Source organism: Rhincodon typus, chromosome 26 (genome assembly GCF_021869965.1).
Source record: "Rhincodon typus isolate 14 chromosome 26, sRhiTyp1.1, whole genome shotgun sequence".
NCBI classification, from domain to species: Eukaryota; Metazoa; Chordata; class Chondrichthyes; order Orectolobiformes; family Rhincodontidae; genus Rhincodon; species Rhincodon typus.
In genome coordinates this window covers 36,095,368-36,106,766 of record NC_063357.1, presented here as the reverse complement: position 1 = coordinate 36,106,766, position 11,399 = coordinate 36,095,368, and the positions used below count along the sequence as shown (strand labels likewise).

Here is an 11,399-nt window from a genome sequence, read left to right as displayed (position 1 = left end):
ATGGCTGGTCAGTTCAGCACATTCTTTTCCTGGGCCAGACGGAATGGACTGATTATGGAATTCATGCTGTTGCTAACTATTGGAGTCTTGCCAGCTGTAATATGTGGTACAGTGCTTCCCTAAGGGATATATTCAATCTTTACTTCACTAATTGTTGTTGCACCTTTTTTTATTTCAATCTTCAATTGTTTGTCTAATGAGATTTGTGTACATGATATGATATTGATGCTAGCTTGGGCTGTTGGAATAGGAGTGATACACTGTTCAAATCCTTCATTGGAAGTGATAGAACAGGTACCTGTCCAGAGGTGTGCAGGGGCTACCTAGCCATTGATTGTGGTCAAGAACCGAGTCCGTATTCTGTGGCCTGTGCTGTAAGGAGGTTTCAGAAATGTTCAAGAATGGCCCAGGTGACAATGAAAATTCAAAACCAAATCAACTCCACAATAGAATGAATAATGTGATAACTGAACTATCCTGAGCATCAGCCTTGAGGCAGCTTGGTGGCTCAGTGGTTAGCACAGCTGCTTCATAGCTCCAGGGACCCTGGTTCAATTCCACCCTCGAGCGACTGTTATGCGGAGTTTGCATATTCTCCCCGTGTCTGCATGGGTTTCCTCCCACAGTCCAAAGATGTGCAGGCTAGGTGAATTGGCCATGCTGAATTGCCCACACTGTTGAGGATTGTGTAAGTTAAGTGGATCAGCCATGGGAAATACAGGGTTACAGGGATAGGGTGGGATGCTTTTTGGAGAGTTGGTGTGGACTTGTTGGGCCGAATGGCCTGTTCCTGCACTGTAGGGATTCTATGATTCAGTACATCAGGAATGCCTTTTCTTAAAATCTACTTATGGGACCTAGGCATTGCATGCTGGCCAGTATTTATTGCTTGACCCTAGTTGTCCTGGAGAAGGTGGTGGTGAGCTGCCTGTTGAACTACTGCAGTCCACATGCTGTGGGTAGACTCGCATTGCCATTAGGGAGGGAAATCTAGGATTTTGACGCAACGACATTGAAGGAACGGCGATATATTTCAAGTTCAGAGGAACAAGCAAGTGGTGGTGTTCCCATCTATCTGCTGCTCTTGTCCTTCTAGATGGAAGTGGTCGTGGGTTTGGAAGGGGCTGTCTGAGGATCTTTGGTGAATTTCCGCAGTACATCTTTTGGATAGTACACACTGCTGCTACTGAGCATCGGAGGGAGTGGATGCGTGTGAATGTGATGCTAATCAAACAGGTTTTCTTTGTCCTGGATGTTGTCAAGTTTCTTGAGTGTTGTTGGAGTTGTACATATCCAGGTAAGGTAGGAATATTCCATCACACTCCTGACTTGTGCCTTGTGGATGGTGGTCAGGCTTTGAGGGGGTCAGGCTTTGAGGGGGTCAGGAGATGAGCTACTCACCACTGTATTCCTGGCCTCTGCCCTGCTCTTGCAGCCACTGTGTTTATATGACAAATTCAGTTGAGCTTCTGGTCAATGGTAACCCCCAGGACGTTGATAGTAGGGGATTCAGGGTAATTGACTAGTGTTAATGGGGGAATTGAACTGTCACCAGTGCATATGATCCTTGCTGTTTAACTTTGGATGACCTTGCGAGGTTCTGTCTTAGTAGAGCGATTCCAAATGCACAAGCAACAGAGATTAACAGAGTCAGAGTTCTTACAGCACAAAGGTTTTTCAGCCCATCACGTCCATACTAGCCATCAAGATTCTATTCTGATCTCAGTTTCTAGCACTTGGCCCATTTTTTTTTATCTGGAAGTGCTACCACACACAACCAAATGGCTTTTCCGACTAGTAAACCACCTCTGACAATTTTCACCTACCAACCGCCACCAGCAAATTACCCATGTTTTCCAATTGATTAATTTACATTCAAAGCCCCATTAAGGGCAATGCGCACCATCAAAGGTGAGGGAGAGATAGGGAGAGAGGGAGAGAGTGAGGGGGCTAAATCAAAATGGAGTTGGAAAGGGAGATAAAAGCGCTGTACGCACCGCGGTGCCCACCTCTCTCGAAAGTATTGGTGAACACAGTGTGCTCACTCTCTAAGGACTCACTGGCACAAATGTAGCCACAGAATTGGGGCAGCCACCCCTTATCTTGCATACTATGTCATTTCAAATGTTCATCTAAATATTTCCTAAATGTCTTGATGGTTCTGCTCCATTTGTAAGCTGTTTAGTTGTAGCTATTGAGCTCTAGTAGTACTCAGCATGTGAATCAAGCCTCCGATCTCCAATTCTGTGGTCAACTGGAATTGGTTAAGTGTGACATAGTCCAGTGGGAGTGAAAGATGCATTCTGTTGGGGAAAACAGATAAATGTTACATTGCCTTATCTTTAGTGATGTAGACCAAACATTGTACTGACCAAGGAATATGTGGTTCACAGTGTGATTTCCTCTCCCAATGGGTGTTGAAGGATTTGATCTTTATTAGGTATCATTTTTCCTCGTGATTAGTAAGCATTGCAGTTCGTTCATACTGGGCTAATATTAAGATATGGTTAACATCAATATTAGTGTATTGTCATGTATCACAGTGAGTATATGTAAATAATATCAGAACAGATTAATCATTGTAATCCAGTCTAAATCAGATTAATGTCACAGCCCGTCGAGATAGTGTGCTGGACATCAAGTCTCGCTATTCCTGCCATCACCGCAAATGTTAAATTTCATGGAACTGTCAAAGATCCCAATTTGCTTCTGACTGCTCCCCATGATAAAAACAAAACACACCAGGTTTTTTCGGTAACAATAAAAAAAACTCTTTTTTAACACTAACGTTGAGAACTGTAAAAGAAGACTATTTCTAATTTATGTAACTTAAACTCTTACCCCTTTTTAAAACTCACATAAACTCAAAGAAATACAGACAAACACAAATAGTAAGAGTGGAGGAAAAGAAATAACTGGTCCAAAATCACTAAACTGGATGGGTTGGTTCCAGAATTTTTTTCCTTTCTTTGAGGATACCTTGATGTTATCTGCAAAGAAACAATCAGTCTTTAGTTCACTGGTTACTTGGTCATTTCGAGGACGTTTTCTTCCGTTTGGGTTTTCAAATTATTCCTTTCAGTGACTTTGGTTTTCTCCAGCTCTTTTCATGGAGAGTTGGATAAGGCAATTTTTCCCTGGGCCTACTCTGTCTTCTAGTTTCATTCTTCCTCTTTCTGTAAAGCATGTCTGGTTTGTTCATTTTCCTGTCCATATTCCAAAAAAAAAGTTGTTTCTTACTTAAAGCAATTCATTAAAGCCACCTAATGATGAAGATCAAAGCCTAGAAATTACTTTTGGTGACACTTGTGAATAGAGACTGAACATATTTCTGACATTCCTCTGTCCACTATTTGAAGGATTAATGAAACTATTCGAAAGTTATCAATTAAGTTTCTAAAATGACATGTCAAAAGAGGGGAATCAAATCATTCGACCCATGAAGATCTCTGTCATTCAAACAAACTGAAATCAAGTCTTCCCAATCACAAGTGACAGAATCAGAAGTGGCCCACTCAGAAACAAACTGAGAAATTCCCCTTTGGTTTTCTGAGGTAGAGTCTACAACTCCTCACCACTTGTGACACAGAATCACAATACGATAGGAGGACATTCAGCCCATCTTGCTTGTGCTGCGCCTTTGAAAGATCTATCCAGGTAGTCCCACCTATCACTCTTTCCCCATGGTCCCTTTCCTATCGGATTATCAAACTGTACATGGAAATACCATCTTGTTTTAAAGTTTTGAAGCAAACTCATGGCTACCAAATATTTTGTTAATTTCTTCTAGAGAGCAATGATTGAAAATATATATTTCCTTTCATGTAACCTAATTATCTGCCTGTAGATTTCTTCCTGTGCATGCCTATAGATTTCCTATGTGTGCTCTTTGATCTTACCATCTGTACAAGTTTCAAACAATATGTCAACTGGGCCGTAACCGTAGGAACAGGATTGAACCCCTGGAGCATGTTCTGCCATTCAGTGAAATTCTGGCTGATCTGCAACCTAACCTAATAAACTAACCTTTGTTACATAACCTTTAAACTCCTCGGTTAACAAGTGTTTATCAATCTCAGTTTTAAAATTAGCAATTAATCAGTAATAAAACAGTATTTGTGGAATAGAGTTCCAAACTCCTGCTGTGCTCTATTTGTAGAACTATTTCCTAACCTCATTGCTGGAAGGCCCTATTCTAGCTTTGAGCTGTATCCTCTAACCTCTGACTTCCCAATCATTTTTGATTTGATTTGATTCATTACTGTCTCGTATACAGTGAAAAGTGTTGTCTTAGATGCTTTACAGGCAGGTCATATTATACAAGTGCATCAGGGTAACAGAACAGAGTGCAGGGTACAGTGTTACACCTGCTGAGAAGGTGCAGAAAGAGATCAACATTAACATTAATGAGGTCCATTCAAAAGTCTGATAACTGTGGGGAAGAAGCTGTTCCTGAATCTGTTTGTGCGTGTATACAAAATTGTATATCTTCTGCCTGATGGAAGAGTTTGGAAAAGAGTATAACTGGGGTGGGAAGGGTCTTTGACTATGTTGGTTGCTTTCCCAAGGCAGTGGGAAGTATAAATGGAGTCAGTGGATGGAAGACTGGTTTGTGTGATGGACTGGGCTGCATTGACAATTCTGTAGTTTCTTGCGGTCTTAGAAAGAGCAGATGTCATACTGCACTATGATGCATCCAGAGAGAATGCCTTCTATGGTGCAAGTATAAAAATTGGTAAGAGTCTTTGCAGAAATGCTGAATTTCCTTAGCCTCTTGAGGAAGTAGTATGCTTTTTCTGTCAAATAGTTTCTTCTTATCACATCTGTTCTCCTTAAGACCTTGAAAATTTTAGCTCTTTGCATTCTAGCTAGATTGTGGGATCTCTCCTTGCAATTGAATAATTGGAATTTAGGGCTCATTCTGGCAACCTATGCTATACTCCCTCCAAGGGCCATATATCCTTCCTGAGCTGTAGTGTCCAGAATAGAAGACAGTGCTCCAGATGTGGCTACATGGCTTTAAATAGCTGTCATGTGATATCTTCCATCTTGTGTTCTAGTTGTACTACAGCTACGAAACTGGCATCGACTGACAATTGGGAAAATTGTCCAGGTATGTTCTGTACGTAGGAAGCAGGACAAATCTAAGCCAGCCAGTTACTACCCCATCAGCCTACCCTTGATCATCAGTAAAGGGATGAATGTTTACATCAAGCAGTGCTAGTTCAGCAATAACCTGCTCAGTGACACTCGGTTTGGGTGACCAGGGCCACCCTGCTCCTGACCTCATTACAGCCTTTGTCTGAACATCGACAAAAGAGCTGAATTCCAGAGATGTGTTGAGAGTGACTGCCTTTGATGTCATAGAACGGTACTGCACAGGAAGAGGCCCTTTGGCCCACCATGTCTATGCTGACCATGATGTAATGCTAAACTAATCCCATCTGCCTGCCTGTCCATATCCCTCTATTCCCTGCCTGTTCATGTGTTTGACTAAATGCCTCTTAAATGTTGTCATATCTGCTTCCTCCACCTCCTCTGCAGTGCACAAAAAGGCATTCCCCACCCTTTATGTAAAAAAAACAAATTTGCCTTCCACATCTCCTTGAAACCTCTCCTCTCTCTCACCTTAACTTATGCCTCTAGTATTTGACACTTCCACCCTGGGATAAAGACTTCGACTTCCACCCTATCCATGCCTCTCATAATTTTATACACTGCTATCAGGTCACCCCTCAGCCTCCGACACTAGCGAATATAATCCAAGTTTGTCCAAACTCTCCTTATAGCTACTCCGCTCCAATCCAGGCAACGTCCTGGTAAGCCTCTTTTGCACCTTCTCCAAAGTCTTCACATCCTTCCAAAGTGTGGTGACCGGAACTGCACACAATACTCCAAATATGGCCTACCTAAACTTTTACACAGCTCATCATGACTTGCCAGCTTTTATACTCAATTCCCCGATAGATGAAGGCAAGCATGCTAAACACCTTCTTTATCATGTTAACCGAATTTCGTGTCGCCACTTTCAGGGAGCTATGGACTTGCACCCCCTGATTCCTCTGTATATCAATATGCCCAAGGGTTCTGCTATTTACTGTATACTTTTCTCTTGCATATGACCTCCCGAAATGTACTCACACTTGTTCAAATTAAACTCCATCTGCCATTTTCTCCACCCAATTTTCCAACTGGACTATGTCCTGCTGTATCCTTTGACAATTTTCCTCACTATCCACAACTCCATCAATTTTTGTGTTGTCTGCAAGTTTAATAATCAGACCACTTAAATTTTATTCACATCATTTATATATGTTACAAACAACAGAGGTCCCAGCACTGATCTTTGTGGAACACCACTTCTTACAGACCTCCAGTCAGAAAAACATCCTTCCACAACTACCTTCTGTCTTCTATGACCAAACTAATTTTATATCCAACTCACCATGAATCCCTTGTGATCTAATCTTCTGGACCAGCCTACCATAAGGGCCCCTATCAAATGACAACATCCGCTGTTCTACCCTCATCAGTCATCTTTGTTACTTCCTCAAAATCTCAAGTTTGTAAGACAAGACCTTCCCACATAAAGCCATGACGACTAATAAGTCCATTCTTCACCAAATGTGAGTAAATCCTGTCCCCATGAATCCTCTTCGATGATTTCCCTACCACTGATGTAAGGTTCACAGGCCTATAATTTCCTGAATTATCCCTGATGCTATTCTTATACAAAGGAACAACATTGGCTATTCTTTAGCCTGTGGCCAAAGAGGATATAAAGATCTCATGGCCCCAGTAATCTCTTCCTTTGCCTCCTTCAGTATCGTGGGATAGTTCCCATCAGGCCTTGCGGACTTATCTACCTTGATGTTTTCAAGACACCCAACCCCTCCTCTTCCTTAATATTGACACGCTCCAAAATATCAACATACCCCTCCCTAATCTTACCATCATCCATATCCTTCTTCTTGGTGAATATTGATAAGTATTCATTAAGGACCTTACCCACTTCCACTGGCTCCACACATAAATTCCCTACTTTGTCCTTGAGTGGACCTACCCGTTCCTTAGCTATCCTCTTGCTCCTAATATAAACATATAAAATGCTTTGGAATTCTCCTTAATCCTACTTGCAAGGACATTTCATGGTCCCTTCCATTTCTTGCTTAAGTTCTTCCTTTATACTCCTCAAGGGCCTTGTCTGATTTCAGTTTCCTTTTCCTTCTTGACTAAAATCTTTCAATATCGCATAATCCAAGGTTCCTAAATCTTGCCATTTTCACAGGAACATGCTGGTCCTGAACTCTGATCGACAGGATTTTAAAAGACCCCCACATTTCAGAGGTGGATTTACTCTCAAACAGCCACACCCAATTGAATTCATCTTTAGACCACATTTGATAGAGTGTGGCACCAAGGAGCCCTGGCAAGACTGGAGTCAATGGAAATTGGGAGGGGTTAAGCTCTTCACTGGTTAGTCAAATGTGACACATAGGAATATGGTTGTGGTTGTTGGAGGTCATTAATCTCAGTTCTGCGTCATCTCTGCAGGGGCTCCTCAGGGTAGTGACAATAGCCCAACCATCTTCAACTGTTTTGTCAACAACCTTCTTCCCGTTATAAGGCCAGGAGTGGGGATGTTCGCTGATTATGGCACAATGTTCAGCACCATTCACGACTCCTCAGATACTGAAACAGACCATGTCCAAATGCAGCAAGACATGGATGATGTCCAAGCTTGGGCTCAAAAGTAGCAAGTAACATTCTAGCCAGAGGTAGCGACATTAGCGCTATGCTATGAATGCCTCCTCTAAGCCTCACTATGGGCTTGGTAAAAACATGGATACAATGATGAAAATCCCTATCAAACGCCATTGTCGGGGTTCCTTCAATACAGGGACTGCAGTGACTCAAGATAAAGACTCACCTCTATCTTCTTAAGCACTTTTGAAATGGTCGGTAATGAAGGTCTTGCTAGTGATGCCTTATCCCAAGAAAGAGGTATTAAATAGGTGTAATTTTATAGTATATAAGCGTACCTAGATCTTGCTGCTCTCAACAGGCAAGAGAGCGCAGTCATTCTTCATTGATGTATCCAAAATTGACATCAGTATTTTATAGCAATGGTCCCTGAAACTGTGCTATCCCCTGTAAGATGCCAGTGAGATGAACTGCATGGGACAGATAATTTGGAGAGATCATTATTTTATAGGTGCTTCCAGTGATAGGTTGGGTAAACATACATTGGTGGCTGAGAGTGTCTGATCTAATTGAATTAGATCTTTGCTTTTGTTGGATTAAAAATGTTCCAAACAGCAAAATGCCTGGAAGGTTGAGAGAGCAGATGAGTGAAGTCAAGAAGCAGTGTGAAATAATGATTGGATCGAACAGGCTGCTGGAGAAAGGGTTGATTGAGGCAGGTGGGAGTTTCAGTTTCAGCTCAAATGATCTGTTTGGTCCTGACTTTTGTTCAATGTGTATGGATCTTTGAGTCTTATTCATTTGTCATTTATAACTGAATCTCCTTTCAGTCAAACAGATATCCAATATACTTTAAATCTCAGAAGGAGAGATATGATGTACTTAATGGAAAACGTAACACTTTAATATGCTAACGATTTTTGATCAGTTTTAAACATTGGTATGAGTGTTTCATTTTCAGCATGTTAGCAGCCTAATAGGATTGCACATTGTCCTTTTAACCCTGGGCACCGGATTTAAATCCAATACATGGTGAAGATTGCCTTCAGCCGTTACTTGCTGGGATTCTTTGTGACATGAATCCTGGGCGTCTCCATCCATTCTATGTTGGTGTAGGCCTGCTATGATATAACCAGCGCAACAGTGGTTAACTCAGATTTACCTGTCATGTCACAGATTGCTGATGTGGAAAATACAAAATGCTCATGAGGGCAGTAAGTGGTGCTTTCAGAGTTGATGCTGACACTTACTATTCAATGAAATAGGAAAAGGAAGGAGTTTAACATTGCATTCTTTTATCGTGTGATTTGATGCCATGCTATGGGTTTCCCAGACTGGACTAGGAAAAGGCAAAGTCAAAGGCTGTCTTTATGCTTAGACTTCAAAGTAGCATTGTTTATTTTACATTCATACTAAATATTGCTTTGCACAGTAATCATAGATATACAAAGCAAGTTGCTTCTGGTTTAAAATTTAAACCATGTCTGGCTGTTAACTGTCAATCATTACCTGGTGTTTTTCTCATTGGTAATGCCTGTATGAAATCAGCACTCTCCTCTCAAAAACAGAAATTATTGGAAAAGCCAAACAGATCTGGTCGAGTGACCCTTCCTCAGGCCTCCACCCAGTTCTGAGGAAGGGCCACTGCACCTGAAACGTTAACTCTAATTTCTCTCCACAGACGCTGCCAGATCTGTTTGGTTTTTCTGATAATTTCTGTTTTTGTTTCTGAGATACCACATCCGCAGTTCTTCCGGTTTTTGTTTAGCTTTCTCCTCCCATTCAGTTCTCTGCCACCAAGTGACTATTTGCTCCTAATATGGTAGGGAACTGAGCTGAATACAGAAAGCGTGAAGGAGAACTCATTAGGGAAATTAGGGCGGCAAAATCCTTGAGTGAGCCCATAATGATTGTAATCATATATCAAGAGGAGAATGAAAGGGTGTAGCTGATTAGTTCCTAAAAATACTGTTTATTCTGGAGGAAGAGGGCACCAGGTTCGAAATGAATATCTTGCTACGATCTCCCCTGCAGTTGTTGCCAATGTCACAGAAAGGGAGGAGGTAGTAGAAATATCACATACAAGAAATAAGAAAGAAAAGATATCCAAAAGGTTGGAAGCAGTTAAGGTAGAAAAGGCATTTGGTTGTGGAGACCAGAGTTCGACTGCACAATCTTCCAATCCTTAGATATGGAAGTGGTTCCAGATGGCAATAGACTATAAACGTTATGTCCCTGATTTTTGTTTTAAAACAACTGAAAGATAAACTCAACGACTATAGACTAGTCAGTTTAATTTCTGTTGTGTGGAAACTTTTAGAGAGAAAGCTTAATTGTGACTTTAAAAAGTCCAGGGTTAATAAAAGCAGCCAGCATGGATTTGGTAAAGATGAATTGTGTTTAGCTAACTTGATAAAGTTCTTTGATAAAGTAACAGGTTGATAATGAATGTAGATATGAGCTTTCATATTAATGAAGGATCACATAGTATGTTTGTCGTGGAATTGAAGCCTGGGAATCAGTTCGGTTGCAGAATTGGTTATAAGACTGAAAACTGAGAGTAGCAGCAAACTGGTTACAAATGGTCCCCTTTGGGCGTCAGTATTAAGACCACAGTCTTTTTGGTACATATACCCAACTGGTTTTGGGTACAGTTGGCATCATTTCAAAGTTTAAACATCATTCACAGGAAGGCTGCTATGGGTAATCAGGTTATTTGCTTTTCAGACCTGCAGTCACTCTTTCAAACACTGGTTTTTAAAACAGCTCTTTCACATTTCAGTCCCCAGCTTTTAAAAACACGCTAAAAAAAGGCACGGTCCTTACAAAAGGCAGAAATATCCCTACGTGTAGGAAACTGCAAAATGAAAGTAGACGAGGTGTCAGGTTGAGTCACTAAATTGTGATAATTTTGGTCAGGAAGTAGTGAAAGAAATCGGCAATGGTTGTCTTTCCTGATCATTAACAGACAAACGTCTTCTAGAGAATGCGTGAGAAACTAAGTACCGCAGGCCCAACCAGTCCCCCTCCACTGACACCCTCATCCACTTAGCCGAACTCGTCCTCACCCTCAACAACTTCTCTTTCAATTCCTCCCACTTCCTACAGACAAAGGGGGTAGCCATGGGTACCCGCATGGGTCCAAGCTACACCTGCCTCTTTGTAGGTTACGTGGAACAATCCCTCTTCCGTACCTACACCGGCCCGTTACATCGATGACTGTATCGGCGCCGCCTCGTGCTCCCACGAGGAGCTCGAACAGTTCATCCACTTCAATAACACCTTCCACCCCAACCTTAAGTTTACCTGGACCATCTATAACACCTCTCTCCCCTTCCTGGACCTCTCGGTCTCCATATTGGGCAACCACCTAGAAACTGATATTCATTTCAAGCCCACCGACTCCCACAGCTACCTAGAATACTCCTCCTCCCACCCACCTTCCTGCAAAAATGCTATCCCCTATTCCCAATTCCTTCGCCTCCACCGCATCTGCTCCCAGGATGAGGCATTCCACTCCCGTACATCTCAGTTGTCCTCGTTTTTCAAGGACCGTAACTTCCCCCCCTCAGTGGTCGAGAACGCCCTCAACCGTGTCTCCCACATCTCCCACAACTCATCCCTCACACCCCGTCCACGCAATAAGAACCAAAAAAGAATCCCCCTCGTCCTCACGTACCACCCCACCAACCTCC

The 11,399-nt window shown here is 42.0% G+C and overlaps 1 protein-coding gene across 1 annotated transcript in view; it reads left to right on the top strand.

Annotated features, from left to right (window-relative positions):
• The window catches only part of LOC109913894 (complement factor B-like), a 72,896-nt gene continuing 61,497 nt past the window's right edge, over nucleotides 1-11,399 (top strand). Inside the window, exon 1 of the mRNA XM_048612746.1 lies at nucleotides 1-105. Within this exon, the coding sequence (XP_048468703.1) occupies nucleotides 1-105 (105 nt within the window). The remainder of the gene's footprint in view (nucleotides 106-11,399) is intronic.